This window comes from Podarcis pityusensis (genome assembly GCF_964106645.2).
Source record: "Podarcis pityusensis genome assembly, chromosome: 5".
In the NCBI taxonomy this organism is placed as follows: Eukaryota; Metazoa; Chordata; class Lepidosauria; order Squamata; family Lacertidae; genus Podarcis; species Podarcis pityusensis.
The window spans coordinates 98,675,743-98,696,714 of NC_138032.1; the positions used below are offsets into that span (position 1 = coordinate 98,675,743).

Genomic DNA, 20,972 nt, shown 5'->3' on the forward strand with positions numbered 1-20,972 from the left:
ATGCCTCTGACTCACCCCACCCCTCCCTCCTACTGCTCCTCCCAGCTACTCTCACTATGGTTTTGAAAGTGCCACAACCAAAGAAAGAAGGCAGCTTCAATCTGAGGAGGGAGTGAGCAATCCCATGTCCAGCTACACAACTCTTTGTAAAATCTTCCCTCTCTGTCTCTCCTCCCTTTATTTTAAAACGAGAAATCCACTAGCCTGTTGTCAAGCTATGGCACAGCTGAGTTGTACTCTGGGCCATTTGGTTCTATAAACTGAAAGCCATGAGCCATTACTCTTATGCCAACTAGAATACAAACTTTGCAGTATTTTAGGGTACTTCTGGGCAATACACTAAATGAAATACTTGGTTACTAACAGGGCAAAAGTTGCTTTGTTGGGCATTGTTGGGAACAACGAGCACTTGGGTCTAATCTGCTGAGTTGTGTCTTTTCTACTCATCTCACTAGGCCAGTGGTAGGCAACCTAAGGCCCGGGGGCCGGATGCGGCCCAATCGCCTTCTCAATCTGGCCCACAGACAGTCTGGGAATCAGCATGTTTTTACATTATTAGAATTTGTCCTTTTATTTAAAATGCATCTCTGGATTATTTGTGGGGCCTGCCTGGTGTTTCTGCATGAGTAGAATGTGTGCTTTTATTTAAAATGCATCTCTAGGTTATTTTGGGGGCATAGGAATTCGTTCATTTTTTCTCTTCAAAATATAGTCCGGCCCACTACATGGTCTGAGGGACAGTGGACCGGCCCACAGCTGAAAAAGGTTGCTGACCCCTGCACTAGGCTGTTAAGTTCACACACACACACACACACACACACACACACACGAATTCTCCTTTGCCTCTGCTAGGTGTTCCATGCCCAATAAGTGCCTTTGCTTGGCGGCACTGTGGCCCATAGATTGCAGCAAAATACTGGGCAAGGTTTTGCCCACTATCCTCTCTGTGCAATGGCTCATGGGAAAAAGCTGTACTATGAGTCCTTGCAAGGGGGAGGGAGGAAGCCTATATAAGGCTGCTTTCCCTGGAACTCAGAGCCATTTTGTTTTGAGAGCATCCTGTCTGCCCACCCTCAGGTTAGAGCCTACACTGAGCAATTTTGGGTTGCTGGTTGACAGGGCCAGAAAGGATTCCTGCCCCCCCTCAACCTGACTGGCACTTCGTTGGGCTTCCCTCCCCACTTTCCCTCAGTGAAATTATGGCCTTCCTTTGTTAGGTGGAAGAACATTGTTTGTATGGGCAGGATCAACACAGGGGCCTGAGGGGGGGATTGACCACAGCAAACCCAAGCTTGGGTTGGGTATCTGCCTGGTTGGAATCTGCACCCTGGTCCCCCAGTGAGATCTTGCTTGCTTGGCTTGCACCACGGGAACGTTCAACATTGGCCAACTCCTATGGAACAGGTTTGGAGTAGTCCAAACCCAGTGGATTCATTCCATCAACATGGGGCTTGTGGAATTATGAACTGATCCTAGTAAAGTTTTGGCCTGATTTTATCCCATCACTGTTGTATAGTCTGGTTATTTTGCTGCTCTTTTGGGTCATATAATGCACCTGCCTGGGCAATAAGCTCCTTATTATGCCTTTATGTTTCAGTTGGACAAGAAGGGTTCTGTTTTTAGTGCAATCCAGTTGTGTTCATGAAGGCAGCTCATGTTCCAATGTTCTACAATAAGTCTATATGAAAACATTAAAAAGGGATATGATGTACAGCAGATGGGTGCACCACAGTGACTCAGTGTCTAGTTATGTGCTTTCTATAAATGCATTCAATAGGTCTTGTTTCAGAGTGAGGGCTTTTTAAGCTCCTTCCAGTCACCACCACAATCTCAATGCAGCTGTTCACACCTAGGACTCAGCTATACAACTGCAAATAAAAAATTTCAAGTGTGCTTTAAGTGAAATATACAATGTGACACTAGATGGTGATGCTGAGCCTTATAGAAAATTCAATGTATTTTTAAAAACACTTAAAGAAAGCATATTCAGAAAGGTTTTTATTTGTGTGTAGATTCCACCCTAGTTAGCAAAACTATAGTTACTATTGACTGAATGGAGCATAAATTTGGAGATACCTATTTCTTTCTCTTTCTCACATACACTTACATTTTAGCATAGAATTAAATGTCTAGGAAAATATTGCTGAAATACCTTGTTCTAGCATGTAGACATGTTTGCTGTGGAAATAAGCTAACTAATTCACATTGGTTTAACACTTCAAAATCCTCACACTTTCTCTGTAAGGTCAGAGACAGAGAAAAAATGTTAACTGCCCTAAATGTCTAGCCTTGGACTGCAGAGGCATCTCTCTTAACAATGGTTTGGAGCAAGATGCAAGCTTGTGCGCTCCTTCTTCCCTCTTTAGTACAAATCTTTTCCCCACCCCACCCCACGCCAGCTCTGTTTTAATCATGATTTAGAATATGATTTTAGTCGTGGTTAGCACTACTTGGGCTTCCCACTTCCCGCCACTTTGAGCTGCTAGGTGGGCAGGAGCAGGGACCGAGCAACGGGAGCTCACCCCGTCGCAGGGATTCGAACCGCCGACCTTCTGATCGGCAAGCCCTAGGCTCAGTGGTTTAGACCACAGCTCACCTGCGTCCCTCCGTGTATTGACTTATATAGGGGGAATGATGCCACTTAAAAATGGAAACAAAATAAAAAGAAGCTTTACCTCCACAAGAAAGTTCGTCCTGAAGCAAGACAAGGTGCACAGGGCAGGAACAACGTGTCGTTCCATCACCTTTGACAATGCAAATGTGTGAGCAACCACCGTTATCTTGGGAACAGGGGTGCTGTCCTACGGAGCAAAATAAGAGTGGAAACCTATTGTTCATGTATTAAAACTGTTTTTAAAAAATAAAATACAACATATATCAGTGGTTTCCAAATTATATTCCAGGTAACCCTATGGCTCATTAGGAGTTTACTGGGGGGGGGGGGGACTTCCAGGTTAGCGCCATCGGCGAATGGCGGAGTTCCTCCGACCGGAGTAACTGGCTCTGTGGAAACTGGGTCTTAGAATCATAGAGTTGGAATAGACCACAAGGGCCATCGAGTCCAATCCCCTGCCAAGCAGGAAACACCATCAGAGCACTCCTGACATATGGTTGTCAAGCCTCTGCTTAAAGACCTCCAAAGAAGGAGACTCCACCACAATCCTTGGCAGCAAATTCCACTGTCGAACAGCTCTTACTGTCAGGAAGTTCTTCCTAATGTTTAGGTGGAATCTTCTTTCTTGTAGTTTGGATCCATTGCTCCGTGTCCACTTCTCTGGAGCAGCATAAAACAACCTTTCTCCCACCTCTATATGACATCCTTTTATATATTTGAACATGGCTATCATATCACCCCTTAACCTCCTCTTCTCCAGGCTAAACATGCCCAGCTCCCTTAGCCGTTCCTAATAAGGGGTGAAGGTGGGGACCCGCTAGAAATCCCAGGCGGAGGAAGCCTGGGAACGTGGGGTTCGGCAGGGCACCAGGAGCGCCCCCCCTACTCACGGGGAACCCCATTTTGGGGTTCCGGAGTGAAGTGGGGTGAGCGGCGCGGTGCTGCGAACTGATTGCTACTTTCACGGAGTGAAGCCGCACAGCCATTGCCGGAGAGCGCTGACTTTTTCCTGTGGACAATTGGATTTAAAACAAGTACCCGTGAGTAGAAACGGAAAATTGGATCAAGAAATATCTTAATTTGGCACCAAAGTGGGAAGGTTCAAAACAGGAAGTCCGCCTTCCGCTTTTTGTATATAGACTGAAGCAAAAACCTTGTAAGCTAAAGCCTGGAAAGTCATTTAAAAAGTCTAAATTTCCTTCATTTATAACTACTGAAACCCCCTTGGAAGCAGGAGAAAAGGGGGGGGGGACTTTGTTTAACGCCTGCAGGAGAGGGAGTGAAGAAAGATAAGTTTCTACCGTCTCTAACCTGGGAACGGGGTGTCAGAGACAGAAATAGTTGGAGAGGTTCATTGACTGTGAATGGGATATTTTGACAGATAGCTAAAGAAGAGGAATAAACTGATTCCAATGTTGCCTTTTGCATTCTAAAGAAACAAAATATCTGAAAAATGAAAGTAATTTTCCTTTGTTGGACTTGCCTTAAAAAAATGGATACAAATAGAAATTGTCTCCTCTAGAGGGAGCTTGCTAAATTGTTGCTGCAGATTTGATGACTGTTGCGGTCAATAACTGTGGACAAACAGGGAATATTGATACAGAAACCATTCAGGGACCAACTCAGGAACCTGTATTGATTGGGCAAGTGCAGAAGATAATGGAGGAGGTTGCGGTTGCACCTCAAATAATACAAATGGAGAGACCCGAGGCCCTACAGGAGCATAAGCCGCTGTTTTTGAAGACTGAAGTTGGAGTGGGCCAGGGGGAGTCTGGAGCTGAGGAGGTTCTTAACTTTGGAGAGACTTTGAAATATGCTCTTAAATATTTTTTGGATTACATTGATGACTGTGGGGAGTGGGACTGTGGGGAATGGGCTGGTTTGATGAAGGGAGACGGAGATAATTTTGGGTTGGAACCCCCCAGAGACCTACTCCTCAATGAGAAAGGGAAGAAATTAAGAAAGAGATCAACAAAAGACAAGGAAAAGTGCAAGTATAAACAAGAAGAAGAAGATCTGCAGAAGGGACATGGAAGAGACTTAAGGGCTTCGGACATAAGACTACCAGGTTGATGGACTAGATGGAATGGACAGTAAGGACTGACACGACCTGAGACCAGGAAGAAGAGACGTTGGATGAAGATTCGAAGAAAATTTATAAAGAAAAAATTTTATTTAGGGAATTAGTCTAAAATTAATGAATATTAGGGAAAATGTTGGAATGAAACTATATGGCTCTAGTAGAAATGATATTAGGAGTTATGTATAATTGAGTATTAAGTTTCAAGCTCTAAGGTATTTTACGGTAAGATAAGGTTAAATAAATTAAGGTAATTTGAATAACAGAATATGGGGAAAAGATGGAAAGGATTTGTTGAGTTAATTAATAGGTTAAATTGTTAAGATAAATTATTTAATAAAAATTGAGAAAGATGGAAAGAATTTGCTGAAATAACTAATTAAACTAGAATACAAAAAGGGAGGTGTGAGGAGGTAAATGAAACAAGCAAATGGAAGTTAAAGATATGGGATTTGTGTTTGTTTTTTTCTTCTTCTTTATCTTTTTGCTGTATTGTTTTATCGGTTTTTATGTTTTGCTTTTTTTCCTTCTTTTTTATGTATTGTAGTGTTGTTGGTTTTTTTTCTTTATTTTTTCCCCCTGCAACTCTGAAACTATTAATAAATATTATTTTTTTTTAAAAAGGAGTTTACTGGGGGGTCCCTCAATGGTAGTGAACAGCATAATAAAGAAACCAACAAAATCTTAACCATGTATGATATGGGTCATTTAGTTTTTCTTCCCTGTTATGTTGCTTGACACTTACTGTACTCCTGTATGTTGAGTTCCTTAACAGCATGAATATCGCTGAGCTGGGTAATACGAGCCTGAACTTTCATACGTCCCTCTCGAAGTGTTGTGTCAATCTTTTCAATCATCTGTTGATGTCTGTCAATCCAGTACAGCCAGTTTTCAAACACAGTCAGCCCTACTGGTTGTAGTATGTTGGTATCTTCTAAGACTATCCGATTGGCTCCTATGGAGTGGAGAAGAAATATAGTTGAAAAATGTGGCAACAAGGGTTCAATGAGAAATAATGCACCAAGTAACTACTCACTGCCCCCACTCACGTGTTTGGTTGGTCTTCCAAGGAGAACATCACCTCATGAAATCACCCCATCCAAAACGGATTACAAGTCTCTATCCCGATGAACAAATTTCCCAACCCATCTTAATACAGCGGTACCTCGGGTTACATACGCTTCAGGTTACAGACTCCACTAACCCAGAAATAGTGCTTTAGGTTAAGAACTTTGCTTCAGGATGAGAACAGAAATCGTGCTCTGGCGGCGCGGTGACAGCAGGAGGCCCCATTAGCTAAAGTGGTGCTTCAGGTTAAGAATAGTTTCAGGTTAAGGACAGACCTCCGGAACGAATTAAGTACTCAACCCGAGGTACCACTGTATCTGGATTACATTAGTTTTGGGCTGAAAGGAAGCAAGCAATCTCCATACCTGTTCAGGATTCCTCACAGCCTCCCTCAGACAAATAAGAGGAAAAGACGCATCCTGAGGCACCCCAATGGCCAACAGCCAGAAGGTGGAACAAAAGCCCCCAACACCCCCTGTATGCTATACGTAAACTCTAGATTACAAGACACTGTGCCACTGAATACCAACCGCCAGGTTTCAGCAGTGGGAGACAGCTTTTGCCCTCAACCTTACAGATTTCCCAAAGACATCTGGTGGGCCCCTGTGGGAAACAGAATGCTGTGCTAGGTGAACTGTTTGTCTGATCCAGGACAGTGGGTGGGTAAAACCTGTCTTTCTAATATACATGTTGAATTACATAACTAATATGTAGCAGATCCTACTGCTTATCACCAATTACTACAGTGGTACCTCGGCTTAAGAACTTAATTCGTTCTGGAGGTCTGTTCTTAACCTGAAACTGTTCTTAACCTGAAGCACCACTTTAGCTAATGGGGCCTCCTGCTGCCGCCACGCGATTTCTGTTCTCATCCTGAAGCAAAGTTCTTAACCCAAGGTACTATTTCTGGGTTAGCGGAGTCTGTTACCTGAAGCGTCTGTAACCCAAGGTACCACTGTAATTAAATATAGTGCGCACACCTCACTGCATGCCAATTACATGAAGTTGTTCAATTTACCGCAGGCTATCATGTGGGGGCACTTGTGTGAGGGAAAACTTAATGATTTAGAGTCTCAGGCAGCAGCTGATCAAGCAAACAAGAAAAGTTTTATTAAAAAAGATTGTGAAACAAAACAGGTCAGGAAATGTGTTCTTTCAAGTAGAAGTTAACTTATTACTAAAACGAGGTAAAAAGATGACAGGCTTAAACACAATTCTATGGGTATAGCTCTTCTTAAACTTTATTTTTTAAAAAATAATATTTATTAGTAGTTTTCAGAATTATAAGAAGAAAAACATTTAAAAAAACATTAAAAAACAACACTATAATAGACAAAAAGAAAAGAAAAAACACAAAAACCAATACAATACAACAAAAAAAGAAAAAGAAAAAAGAAAACAACACAAATCCCAACTTACATATCTAAAATTTCCATTTGCTTGTTTCATTGACTTCCTCACACCTCCCTTTTTGTATTCTAGTTTAATTAGTTATTTCAGCAAATTCTTTCCATCTTTCTCAATTTTTGATAAACCTAATTTAATCTAATAATTAACTCAACAAATCCTTTCCATCTTTCCCCATATTCTATTATTCACCTTACCTTAATTAATTTAACCTTATCTTACCCTAAAACACCTTAAAGCTTGAATCTTAGCTGTCAAATATACATTACTCCTGATATCATTTCTGCTAAAGTCATATAGTTTCATTCCAACATTTTCCCTAATATTCATTAATTTTTAGCCAATTCCCCAATTAGAAAATTTTCTTTATAAATTTTCTTCCAATCTTCATCCAACATCCCTTCTTCCTGGTCTCAGGTCGTGTCAGTCCTTACTGTCCATTCCATCTAGTCCATCAACCTGGAAGCCTTATGTCCGAGGCCCTTAAGTCTCTTCCATGTCCTTCTGCAGTTCTTCTTCTTCTTGTTTATACTTGCCCTTTTCCTTGTCTTTTGTTGGTCTCTTTCTTAGTTTCTTTCCTTTCTCATTGAGGGGTAGGCCTCTGGGGGGTTCCAAGCCAGAATTGTCTCCATCTCCCTTCATCAAACCCGCCCATTCCCCACAGTCCCACTCCCCACAATCCTCAATATAGTCCAAAAAGTATAAGCATATTCCAAGGTCTCTACAACGTTGGGAACCTCCTCAACTCCAGACTCCCCCTGGCCCACTCCAACTTCAATCTTCAATGACAGCGGCTCATACTCCTGTAGGGCCTCGGGACTCTCCATTTTTATTATTTGGGGTGCAACCGCATCCTCCTCCATTATCTTCTGCACTTGCCCAGTCAGTACAGATTCATGAGTTGGTCCCTGGATAATTTCTGTATCAATATTCCCTGTTTGCCCACAGTTATTAACTGCAACAGTCAAATCCACTTTCTCATTCATCAAGTCCATCTTCTCATGCATCTGTTCCAGCAGGGCACTTGTCTTACATAAGGCAAGCACCCAGTCTTCTTTCCAACTCATCTTTAGTCAAGGTCAGAAAAGCCTGTTCCCACGGTCTTAATCTCACATCTGTTGAGCCCTCAAATGTACTGCAGCAACAATTTGACAAGCTCCCTCTAGAGGAGACAATTTCTATTTGTATCCATTTTTTTTAGGCAAGTCCAACAAAGGAAAATTACTTTAGTTTTTCAGATATTTTTCAGATATTTTGTTTCTTTAGGATGCAAAAGGCAACACTGGAATCAGCTTGTTTCTCTTCTTTAGCTATCTGTCAAAATATCCCATTCACAGTCAATGAACCTCTCCAACAATTTCTGTCTCTGACACCCGTTCCCAGGTTAGAGACTGTGGAAACTTATTCTTCTTCACTCCCTCTCCTGCTAGGGTTGAACAAAGTCCCCCCCCCTTTTCTCCTACTTCCAAGGGGGTTTCAGTAATTCTAAATGATGAAAATTTAGACTTTTTTGACAGCTTTCCAGGCTTTAGCTTACAAAGTTTTTGCTTTAGTCTATATACAAAAAGCGGAAGGCAGACTTCCTGTTTTGAACCTTCCCGCTTCGTTACCAAATTAAGAAATTTCTTGATCCAATTTTCCCTCTTAAACCCTCTTCTTAAACTTTAGCTTCTGTTACTTAGCTTTGGCAGTTAAACACTTTTAAAGCAGCCCAGCTTCCCTCCTAGCTGACGAGCGAGGGGCACTTTCCCTCCCTTTCCCCTCTCTTCACAACCCCACACCTGAGGTATTCCCAATGGTATAACAGACCCAGCCCCCCCCCCCTTGTTCCTGGGAGTAACAGACCCAGCCCCCCCCCCCTTGTTCCTGGGAGTCTTCCCCTCCTGGCTGGACGGAGACCCAGGGAGCCTGAATTCCCACAGCTTCCACCTCCCACGAGGTGGCTCTGTCCTCTTGCTCCAGATGGTCTCCTCAGGGTGGATGCTTAACTCAGAACCAGGTCTCCCTCAGTCAAATCCTATCCTACTCCCTAGCTCTCCTCTGAAATCCAGCCCCATCTATCTTCTCAGCCTTCCCTGAACCTGAACCTTAGCCGTATCTCACTCTCTCCCTCAGAAACGGCTCCTTTTATTCTCCCTCCCAGAGTGCTGCTCCTCCCCCTTCTGTGTCTAGTTGACTCTGTAGCCAATCAGAGAGAGGCGCCAGCCCTCTGGTGGAATTTCAGGGGGACTGCATCGTCAGGCTCTGGTCTGGTTCTGCTGTCCATCACAGTGGCTTTCATTAATTAATTAAAATTGAACTATATCAGCATAATAAAAACAACAACTTTTAAAGACTAGATCTTAGAGAAAATTATATTTTTATGCTCATACGATTGTTGCCCACGGCCATGACAAATTTGTAGTAACAGTATTAACAGCTCTACGTGGGGCTGCCCTTCAGACTGACCCAGAAACTCCAGCGGGTGCAGAATGCTGCAGCAAGACTCCTTATGGGGTCTTCGCTGCGAGACCACATTCACCCGGTGCTATACCAGCTGCACTGGCTCCCGGTGGAGTACAGGATCAGGTTTAAGGTGCTGGTTTTAACCTTTAAAGCCCTATACGGCCTAGGACCCTCGTACCTACGGGACCGCCTCTCCTGGTATGCCCCACAGAGAAACTTACGGTCTTCAAATAAAAACATCTTGAAGGTCCCAGGCCACAGAGAAGTTAGGCTAGCCTCAACTAGAGCCAGGGCCTTTTCGGCTGTGGCTCCGATCTGGTGGAACACTCTGTCACAAGAGACCAGGGCCCTGCGGGACTTGACATCTTTCCGCAGGGCCTGCAAGACAGAGCTGTTCCACCAGGCCTTTGGCCAGGGCACAGCCTGACTCCCTCCCTCGGCAATCTTCGCGGAGCTCTGGCCCAATGGTTGCCAGTGGCCTGAATTAATTAATTTTATAATGAATGATTTTAGAGTGTTGTTTATGCTGTACTTTTGTACTGTTTTATTGTTGTTAGCCGCCCTGAGCCCGGCTTCGGCTGGGGAGGGCGGGATATAAATAAAATTTATTATTATTATTATTATTATTATTATTATTAATAATAATAATAAAATAACGCAGATCATACATCCATGACAACATTCATGATGTAAGAGAGAAAAGTTACCAAAGACACCAACAAACGCAAATCCAGCTTGATTTCATATTAAACCTCCCAATCACCACAACAATTTATAGTGATTTTATTTAATTCCTTTTCCCTGTTTTTATTTTTTTGACAGCCAGTGCACAGGGGGCCACTTTGCATGTCACAAAGCTATTATTGTCTCTCAAAAGAGACAATCAGGACCATTTTTGTGGGGGTGTACTTGCTTGCTTGTGCAAATGGAAGTTTCAGAAGGCCATCTCTTGGGTCTGTATAAACTGCTATACCATTGAATACTGATGTTGAAATGACATCATGATAAGGTATATTGCCTGGTTGAAACACTTGAGTGAAATGTGAACAAAAGGTGGAGACTGACAGCTTCCCAGGGGGCAGCTCAGCTGAACTTTTCTTGAGAGCAGGCGCCATCTCTCCCTGCTCCTCCCTCCCCTCGTGATGACAATAAGCCCTCACCTGTAAACTTGCACAAACCAGCACAAACGCTTTAAGCTGAACTGCCTGCTCTCACCCCCAAAACTCTTCAGCACTTAGCTAATTGTGCAGAGCCTGCTAACAATCCAGGAGGAACCCCCCATGGCTAGACAATCAAAGATCCACACCCATGAGGGGGGAGTATTTTGATTTTGATTTTCTGGTGGTGTTTACGTTGTTGGTTCCCAATAAATAGCGACCCTTCATATTAAAAATGAAGGTTTTTAAATTTTATTTAAAGGAGGCTATCTCTTTGCTTGAAGGGACACGGGTGGTGCTGTGGGTTAAACCACAGAGCCTAGGACTTGCCAATCAGAAGGTTGGTGGTTTGAATCCCGGTGAGCTCCAGTTGCTCGGTCCCTGCTCCTGCCAACCTCGCAGTTTGAAAGCACGTCAAAGTGCAAGTAGATAAATAGGTACCGCTCCGGCGGAAAGGTAAACAGCGTTTCTGTGCGCTGCTCTGGTTCGCCAGAAGCGGCTTAGTCATGCTGGCCGTAGATAAAAAGGTACCACTCCGGCGGGAAGGTAAATGGCATTTCCGTGCGCTGCTCTGGTTCGCCAGAAGTAGCTTAGTCATGCTGGCCACATGACCCGGAAGCTGTATGCCAGCTCCCTCGGCCAATAAAGCAAGATGAGCGCTGCAACCCTAGAGTCGGTCACGACTGGACCTAATGGTCAGGGGTCCCTTTACCTTTACTATCTCTTTGCTTGCTTTCCCTCCCTCCCTTTGAGATGGGTTTTTTTTTTGGGGGGGGGGTCCTTCTGTGGCAGGGGGAAATGGAGGAGGAAGATTTAACTAGCTGCCTTATGCTGAAATAGGAGGTTGGGTACTATGTGACATGAGGTGAGAACGATGGGGAGAGTGTTTGTCAGTAAGCAGTGCAAGAAAATGTGTCTCTACTCACAAGCAAGCCCTGCTGAATTCAATGGGGCTTACTCCCAGGAAAGTTTAGTTGAACTCAATGGGGCTTATTCCACTTAGACCTCTGAGTGCGGAAACAGATGCAACTTGAACTACTCTTAATTTAGTTGAAAATATATTAAATATATTATATGGAAGTTTATTTAATATTTTTATTAAATCAACTACCGTATTTTTTGCTCTATAAGACTCACTTTTTCCCTCCTAAAAAGTAAGGGGAAATGTGTGTGCGTCTTATGGAGCGAATGCAGGCTGCGCAGCTATCCCAGAAGCCAGAACAGCAAGAGGGATTGCTGCTTTCACTGCGCAGCGATCCCTCTTGCTGTTCTAGCTTCTGAGATTCAGAAATTTTTTTTCTTGTTTTCCTCCTCCAAAAACTAGGGGCGTCTTGTGGTCTGGTGCGTCTTATAGAGCGAAAAATCCGGCACTTACTTAAATTGTAAAAATGCCCACAAAATTGCATAGAACAGTAATATATCCCCCAGAAATCTTTAATGGTTTAGTTGAAGCAGAGGCACAGAGTTCCACGCAACATTGTGGGGGCTCATTGCATGCGCATGACGTCACACACATGTAACATTACGCATGTTGGGAGGAGGCTGTGAGGCCCAGGAAGGCCATCCACCACCACGGGGAGGCCCAGCTGGGGCCAGCCCCTCAACATGGCGGGGGGGGGCGCTCAGCCCCATCCCAGCATACTTTGGGGCACTGAACTGTCCTCAGACCCATGAAGTTGGCATGTATGAGTTGAAGCATGCTATCAGACATCATGATATACTGAAAAATCCTAACTGGTGGTATATTGCGATGTTGAAAACCAAGTACTGCCCAGCCCTAGGGGACAGGCTAACAGTGTTGACCTGAAGTTGACTACAAATACACGCTCTGTCTATGGAGAAGACCTTGTTATATAGCAGACATCCAAGACTGCAATGGGCATCACTTGGAAATGCAGCTCAATATAAGCACTTCCTAAGAAAACCAGTGAGAGTTTGGTCAGATAATGAACTCTAAAATACTGTTTTCAGGAGTGGATACCAAGCAAAAAATTCTAGCCAGAAGATCCAATCCATCCCTTAGTTGACACTCTCAAGATTAATGCAGAGCTCAGTCCTGGAAAATAATAATAGTCTAAAACATATTGATAAGCTGCTTTACAGAGCTGGTTATCACCCAATTCCATAGAGCTTAGCACAAGAAAATGCTCAATGGGCACACTAGCAATTCTTTTAGTACAGTGGTACCTCTGGATGCGAATGGGATCTGTTCCGGAGCCCCGTTCACATCCTGAAGTGAACACAACCCTCGTCTGCGGGTCGCGATTTGCGGCTTCCGCGCATGCGCATGACGTCATTTTGAGCGTCTGCACAAGTGGTGAAACCTGGAAGCAACATGCTCCGTTACTTCCTGGTCGCCACGGAGCGTAACCAGAAAACGCTCAACCTGAAGCACATTTAACCCGAGGTATGACTGTATATTTAAACTGAGCGTAGTCTTCTCTTGCCTCACAGAAATTTCTGCTAATTCACTACAATGAAAATATAAAGAGGAAAGAGGAAACCAGCAATGGAGCAAGAGAATACCCATTCTTTCCTACCAGTTTATGAAATACTTACAACACTGATTAAAATTGGTAAAAGGAAGTTGTTGTTTTACTCTACCTGAAAGGTCACTGCTCTCAATTTTCCGGAGGTCAAAATCTGCCCAGAATAACTTCCCCAACTGGCTGTCAATTGCCAAGGCTACAGGCTTGCTCAGCCCACTGGAAAATAAGACCTCACGTTCAGTTCCATCTAGTGCAGCCCTTTCTATTTTAGGAGGAGACCTCTCCTGGTGATTGGTGAAATACATGTACCTATAAAAAGAGAGTTAGATCATTTATGTCCTTTTCTTAAAGGCTGTCCTTCCCCATATAGTTATTTATGGAGCATAATATCTCAGATGTTGATAGTAGATATATTTTAAAGTTGTACTTCCCTGATCCAATAACTATCAATGTCAAATTTCATAACAGCTATCCCCTAACTATTCAACTATAGCAATCTCTCTCATTTTATTTCCCCCCACCCCGTTTCTCTCTCTTACACAGCCACACTCCCCACTGCCATCCCTCTACCAGTCTCTAAGTCCACCCAACATGTCATTCCACTCTGCTGTCAACCGTTCTTCCATTAGTTACTCTGTCACAGAAGCACCTTCTATTTCAAGAAGGTGAGCTGATAAAAAAGAGAACCTGGCGCTTTAATTGCTGAGTTTTAAGCATGTACATTCCATGCAACACTCTACCTACCCTTTTTCTGGGTTCACAACAATGGCCCTGGGCCTATCCTGATCTCCTTTCAGCACCACCCCCATCAGCCTTCCATCCAGGCGTGTAACATTGATTACATTTGTGGCTTCACAAGTCCAATAAACATAACGACTGTAGATGTCAATACTCAGATCATAGGGTTGTATGTCTAGGTTCTGATTTGGAACTGGACTCATCACAACCGTAAAGCTCTGGGGTGGGAAGAAAAAGATTGAAGACTGATCCAAGGAAGCAACCAGAAGAGAATTAGCTACACAGTGCAGAATACTATATGAAAGCAATGGCTTTAAAATAATTCAGAGCCTCAAAGTTCCTTGGCACAAGTTACAGCCAAGTGTTGAAACAGAGTAAAATAATAATAATGTTTTCTTTCTTTCTTTCTTTTTCTTTCTTTCTTTCTTTCTTTCTTTCTTTCTTTCTTTCTTTCCCACCCATTTGGATGGGTTGCCCCAGCCACTCAGGGTGGCGTCCAACACATTTAAAAGCATAATAAAACCTCAAACATTAACAATCTGATACAATACAAAAAGTCACATAAACTTATATCAAATATAAGTACTGCCCTGAGACCTTTGGGTATAGAAAGAAAGCAAGAAAGCAAGCAAGCAAGAAAAATTCAATAATCCGTTAAAAGTGCAGCACTTCTCATTTTCATGCTTCTACTGTAATTCCAATAGAGAGAGATTGCTGTGTCAGCAGTATGTGGTTCCCACAGTTGGTGCCTTGTATCTATCCATGCATGAGTTCATTTTTGAATGTAACAGGAAATGTTTCCTAATTTAGTGCTTGTTGAAGCATTTGAATGCACTTTAAGACCCCTGCTGTTATCTTTTATTTCATTTTCATTTTATTTTATTTTAAAGTGAACAAGGAAGTAAAATAGCTGTCCAGATAAATGCAGTCTTTGATATTTAATTAACCAGGTTGGCACTGTTTGTAACACACAATCTGCAGTTAATATTCAGGTATCAGAAGGAAGTTTAGTACATATATTCAGAATATTTAAATATCAGCTTGACTTCTCATGCCCATTTTAATAGGGACAGAAAAAAATATAACATATACTGTGGTTCTACTTCTAAAGCAAGGTCTCTCAAATGTTGTGTTTTACTAGTTTTGTGGGATGTCTGTTCACAAATCTATATGTGTGCTAATTTTAGCTAATTCGCCAAAGACTCATAAAACTAAGAGATAGGTAGGTTTGAAATATAATATGATCTCCTCCTCAAAATTGAGGTATTCCTACTATTTACATCTGTTCTCCATCTATGACCATATTCCACTAGCAAACATGTACTCAGTAGATTTTAGTATACAAAATTCATTTATAAAATATTTAGAACATGAATACCATTTTAAAGAGCCCTATTCCTCCCCCCCCCCTCACTTTGGAAACCCAAAGAACCCACACTTAAGATACCTGACTGCCATCCTCCTGTGACCTCCTGATAATGTTTTGCCGAGAGTCAATCCAGTACAGGTGCTTGTCTACAGGGTCATAGTCAATGGCTCGGATGTTCCTGAGGCTATGGATTGGAAGGATAATATCTGGACTCTGCTGCTCATCTATCACCATGCGATTTATTGCATTCTTCTGACTGAAGAGCAGGAAACTGGTAGGGGCTTAAACATAAATATAAAAAAGCCAACCGGTCATTTTCAAAAACAATTATTAAACTATTCATTTAACAAAAACATGTTTATGCTACTTAGCAAATTAGGGCTGCTATATTTAATTGGCAAAAACAAAACAAAACTAACTAACTAAACAGCGAGGGGTGTGTAACATACAAATTGTTTTTCACACACAATTTTTTTAATCTATTTTGCTCTGGATATCTTGATAGTCTCCATTATGGTTTTAGTATTAAGAATTAAGCTCAAATCTTAAATTCAAGCATGGTGTCAGCCATGAACTTGCTGGATAGCCTCCAACAAGGCTCTAGGCTCTCTGAGTTCTGCAATCTGAAATATAGGTATATTACTAGTGGCCTATGCTTAGTGTTAGGATTAGAGAACTAATTCATACAATGTGTTTTGAGCATTTAGGGAAACAACTAAACAGAAAATTTATGAGTTTTTCAGCCATGAATAAAAAACAAAAAGCCTAACACATGCAACCTATATTCAAATCTTGCATGATTCAAATTATATCAACAAACCTGTCTATGTTACAATTGGAAATGGCTCAGTATTTGGCATATTCCTGCTCCATCCACTACAGCTATAGCTCATTTTGGTTTGAACTTCAAACATTACTGTAATATTTGAGACGAACCACAAAAACATAGCCCTTTGCCCTCTGTACCACCTAACTGTGTTTATGGCTTACCACTACATGTTCTGTTGTCAGAATTCAAGGAATAGTGAGCTGGACATCCGCAGACAAAACCACCAACAGGCACTGCCAAGCAGAGGTGGGAACAATGCCCATTACTGGAAGCACATTCGTTCCAGCCCGCTTGACGAGATGAATGGAATACTAGGATATCCATCACATAATCCAAGTGGTTTTGGATGACAGTTCTGTTTTGGCCACTGGTCTTGTTGGCACGTTCAATGCTTCGCCGGCTCCAGTCTGTCCAATAGATGTAATCCTGGTACTGAGTCAGACCAAATGGATGAGGCAAGTCATCTGCTATAACATCACGGTCAAGACCTGTTTTAGAAAGAAAAATATATACTGATGTCAAGATTTCCCCACCTCTCCCACACTCGGAAGGACAGTTGTAATCAAATACATCTACAGTAACTCATAGATATAATGAACATGAGAGCCAGTGTGGTGCAGTGATTAGCTAGTAGGACTACAAGTTGGGAGCTCAGTTTCAAATATGCACTCAGTTTCAAACCTACGCTGCGTAACCTTGATCCAATCACTAACCTACCTCACAGGGTTGCTGCAAGGATAAATGGGAAGAAGGAGAATAATGCATGCCACCCTGAACTCCTTTTGATAAACAAGTATTACCGTAAGTGAAACTTTGCAAATGAATGAATGGAGAATGAAAGGAGAAATTTATGGGAAAACCTTTTAGTCACACCAGAACAAAGTAATTCTGACAATGTAAAAAGTTATATTCATAAATCTTTTTTCATAGGACAGTAATTTATGTCTATATAATACTAATGAATAACTGGTTGGTTCATGGCATTCAGACTTCAACTCTAATCTGGAGACTACATTTTGTAGGTGGGAGCACTTTTTATGTTTTCATTTTACAATAAATGTACATATCCCCTTTTCTGTCTCTCAAAAGCACCACAGTTCAAAACATTGCATACCATTAAAAACTAAGTAAGAAAACAAAATATGGGTCAGCAGAAAACAAAGGCACTAAATTAGTATCAGAACCAGTCAATCACAAAACAGGGACTGAAATAACTAACCATGAGAGCACACTGGAGAACGACAGTCTTCACAAGACAATGAAACATCAAGAGGAATGGATCAGATACAGTAGATTGGAAGAGGGGGAAAGAGACAGCCAGCTAGCCGGCCAGTCAGATTTCACTGGAGACCTTAGCAGTTGGGTTTACTGGAGCAGGCAGTATTTTAAATACCCTGATCCCCACTTCAGCTGACTTCAAGAATCCTAGCTAAACCAGCAAAACTGTACCTAGCATATTTGAAGACTCAATTAGGTTGGTATCCAAATCAGTCCAGTACAATCTTCTTTTAGCATAATCAATTGTCAGCCCATTAGCCCGTCCCACATTTGGCACCAATGTTGTACGTTCACTACCATCCATGGCAGCTCTGTCAATTTTGGGCTTTCCACCCCATTCTGTCCAGTACATGAATCTGAAAATATAGATCAAATATTCCATATTTATCTCATACAGAACCAAAGACAAAACATAGAAATATATCAGAACTATAATGCTTAAACATTTGTTTTAGCACACAACATAACTTTCATTTCTTTTGAGAGGTAAATAGTTTCACTGTACTGTGTATAATAGATCCCTAGGCTTAAATATTCACCCAGCCATTGCAACAATGGGTAGCTTTGGGTACCTAATGACTCTCAGCCTGACTTACCTTACAGGGCTGCTGTGGAAGATAAAGAAGGAATGTATGTACATCGGTCTGAGTGTCTTAGAGGAAAAGTGGACTATACAGTAAGATCATGGAGGGCAGCAGGCAACGGGCTAGAGCAAGTGGTTCTCAAGCATTTTCCCCACAGGCCACTTGAAAATTGCTGAGAGTCTTGGCAGACCACCTAATGATTTTTCTGTTTGTTGCGGTAATTATAATCCACTATGCTGGATGCTGGATGATTTTAATTGTATTTTTATTGGTTATTTTAGTTGTTATCAGTACTATTTTTCTAGAAAAAGAGGTGCTGGAACTCACCATGAACACTTCCCTTGTTCTCTTATAATGGCAATGGAGCCCACCTGAGAGGGGCCAGAACTGAGTTCTAGTAAGTTCTGGCTGGAAAAAAAGCCCTGGTTATTATATTAAGTAAGATACATTGTTTTTATTGGCACTCATCTTTTAATGGTTTTGCCTGAAAAATGTGCAGTGGTACCTCGGGTTAAGAACTTAATTCGTTCCGGAGGTCCGTACTTAACCTGAAACTGTTCTTAACCTGAAGCACCACTTTAGCTAATGGGGCCTCCTGCTGCTGCCGCGCCGCCGGAGCACGGTTTCTGTTCTCAACCTGAAGCAAAGTTCTTAACCTGAAGCACTATTTCTGGGTTAGCGGAGTATGTAACCTGAAGCGTATGTAACCTGAGGTACCACTGTATAGGGGAAATTCAACATCTTTTTATACTGCAAAATAAACTGAAGATTTAATAAGCTATTACAGCTTGTTAGTTGCCAAGTAATCTGTAGCTTTGGATCTAGACTGTTTCTGTCATGGGGTTGTAAGGAGGACAGTGATGATGACTAACCTGTGACCCTCCAGACATTGTTGGACTCCAACTCCCACCAAACACAGCCAATGGTGAGAGACGAAGGGATAATGGCAACTGTAGTACAGTAAAGTCCATTACCTCTGGTGTAACAACATATGATCCTATCTACTCTATGGATCACATTATCATACCCTTATACTGCCTATTTTATTCTAATTATTTCTTGGCATTACATGTTTGAAAATCATTGGCATGGGCAAACCTTGTTTTTGATGAGTTAGGGTTTACCTGGGGTTATTCAACAAGTAAAGAAGATTTCCTTTTTGTCTACCACAATTAATATTTTCCTGCCATGATCAATGTAACAGGATATACTCTCAACTCATCCAGGGCGAGGATGAGACCCAGCAGGCCTGGCTTGCACCACATGTGGACTGAGAATGTACTGTAGGAAATAACCAAGAACACTGCAATAGGTAAGGGGTTTGTGACTGACATACAGAGATTCATCAGCACGCATGTGAAGAACAGAAAGGTAGCAAGGTTGAAATCACTGGCTAAATGATCATTCTCACAGCACAGTCAGCATTTCCTCAAACCTTGCTGAAATTGAGTCAGCATCTGGTTTAATAGCTTAACACAGAAAATTAAGCAAGCACCTCACCCTTCAGCAGGATCCAGTGCTAATGCCCGAGGACTATCCAAATCCTTCCACACTAGAACCTGGCGATGCTGCCCATCTAACTTTGACACTTCAATACGATTTGTTCCAGTATCGGCCCAATACAGGTTCTTTCCAAGCCAATCCACAGCCATGCCTTCCGGGTAATCCAAGCCAAACTCCACTACATGCTCCAAGGCACTACCATTCATGAATGCTCTGCTGATGGTCTGCAATGGGAAGTAGCAGAAGAGAGAGGGAAGGCAAGAGACATGAAAGCTAGTAAACAGCACACTCCTTTAGTACATTTATGGTCCAGTGTGGTCCTGTGCAATGTTGCTCTTCTTAGTCAAGTCTTTCCCCACCCCCATCTGATTCACACAGCATTTAGTGCACAGATGCCACTGGGTTAAGTTTTCTCAAGCAGCTTCTAGGGGACATATCCTCCTTGTAAACGTTCCTGGCATCCTCCACTCCCCCTTTGTCTTGCCAGAAAAGATTTCTAGGATTCCCCACAGCTACCAGCTGTAGTATGGACTGTATCAAGGAACCCTGGTACATCTATACTCCCTTGCTTGCAATGTCACTGTATCGACAAACAGAGGAAGTATCTGTGCTCCACCCAAGAGGTGAGACACCATCTCAGGTGGCAGGATCCATGGGGCAGCTGATCCTGATCCTGACCTTTAGTCCCCCTTGTTCCTAATGTAGGTCTTCACTCCCCCCTTCTTCCCTGGCGGGGAGGGGGCCACTGTTTTGTGGTCTGCCTCAGGTGCCAAAATGTATTTGGCTGGTCCTGCATGGGGCTGCCCTACTCCAAAGGGACAGAGGAGTGGGTGCATCCAATATCCTCAGCGTTTTTACTCCCCTTAAGCAGCAGACATTTGGGCTGGTTCTCAAAACTTTCAACGGGATAAAACTCTCTTCCAAGTACCTAGTAAAATGTTGCGGCTTTGCTCAATTTTTCCTGAAGTCAATGGGTGTTGACTGCATGCCTGCATTACCTTTAATGAAATGTCTGTCCAATATATGCGATTGTCAGTTACATCAAAATCCAGAGCAGAAGCTTCTTTAACTCCTGTGAGTGGGATGGCAACATTGTTGTTGTTAGTCTCAAGAGAGATCCGCCTGATATCTGCTCTGCGAGAAAACAGCAGGAAAGCTTCTGGGACTATGCAGGTCTTCATGTCACTGATCAGCTCCAGGCCTATGGGGCAGGCACAGCGCAAACCTTGAGGCCTGTACAGGCAAAGGTGGCTGCAACCCCCATTGGACTCTGCGCAGGGATTTGTACCTAAGAAGAGAGAAGGGGGAAACCATTTAGGATTCTTCTCTGATGTGAGACTAATATAAACACGATTCTGAAGGACTGTTGGCACTCACAAAGTTTCCCAAAAGTGCAGCAATACAGAGTTAA

The 20,972-nt window shown here is 42.5% G+C and overlaps 1 protein-coding gene across 3 annotated transcripts in view; it reads right to left on the reverse strand.

Moving 5' to 3' along the window:
• The window catches only part of LRP6 (LDL receptor related protein 6), a 103,243-nt gene that overhangs the window by 10,920 nt on the left and 71,351 nt on the right, over window positions 1-20,972 (reverse strand). For all 3 annotated transcript variants that reach the window (XM_081005410.1, XM_081005411.1, XM_081005409.1), the window contains 9 exons: window positions 20,560-20,849; window positions 19,559-19,785; window positions 17,646-17,830; window positions 16,358-16,684; window positions 15,446-15,648; window positions 14,005-14,216; window positions 13,376-13,569; window positions 5,440-5,649; window positions 2,676-2,801 (listed from right to left, as the gene is read on the reverse strand). In XM_081005410.1, coding sequence (XP_080861536.1) covers window positions 2,676-2,801; window positions 5,440-5,649; window positions 13,376-13,569; window positions 14,005-14,216; window positions 15,446-15,648; window positions 16,358-16,684; window positions 17,646-17,830; window positions 19,559-19,785; window positions 20,560-20,849 — 1,974 coding nt within the window. The remainder of the gene's footprint in view (window positions 1-2,675; window positions 2,802-5,439; window positions 5,650-13,375; window positions 13,570-14,004; window positions 14,217-15,445; window positions 15,649-16,357; window positions 16,685-17,645; window positions 17,831-19,558; window positions 19,786-20,559; window positions 20,850-20,972) is intronic.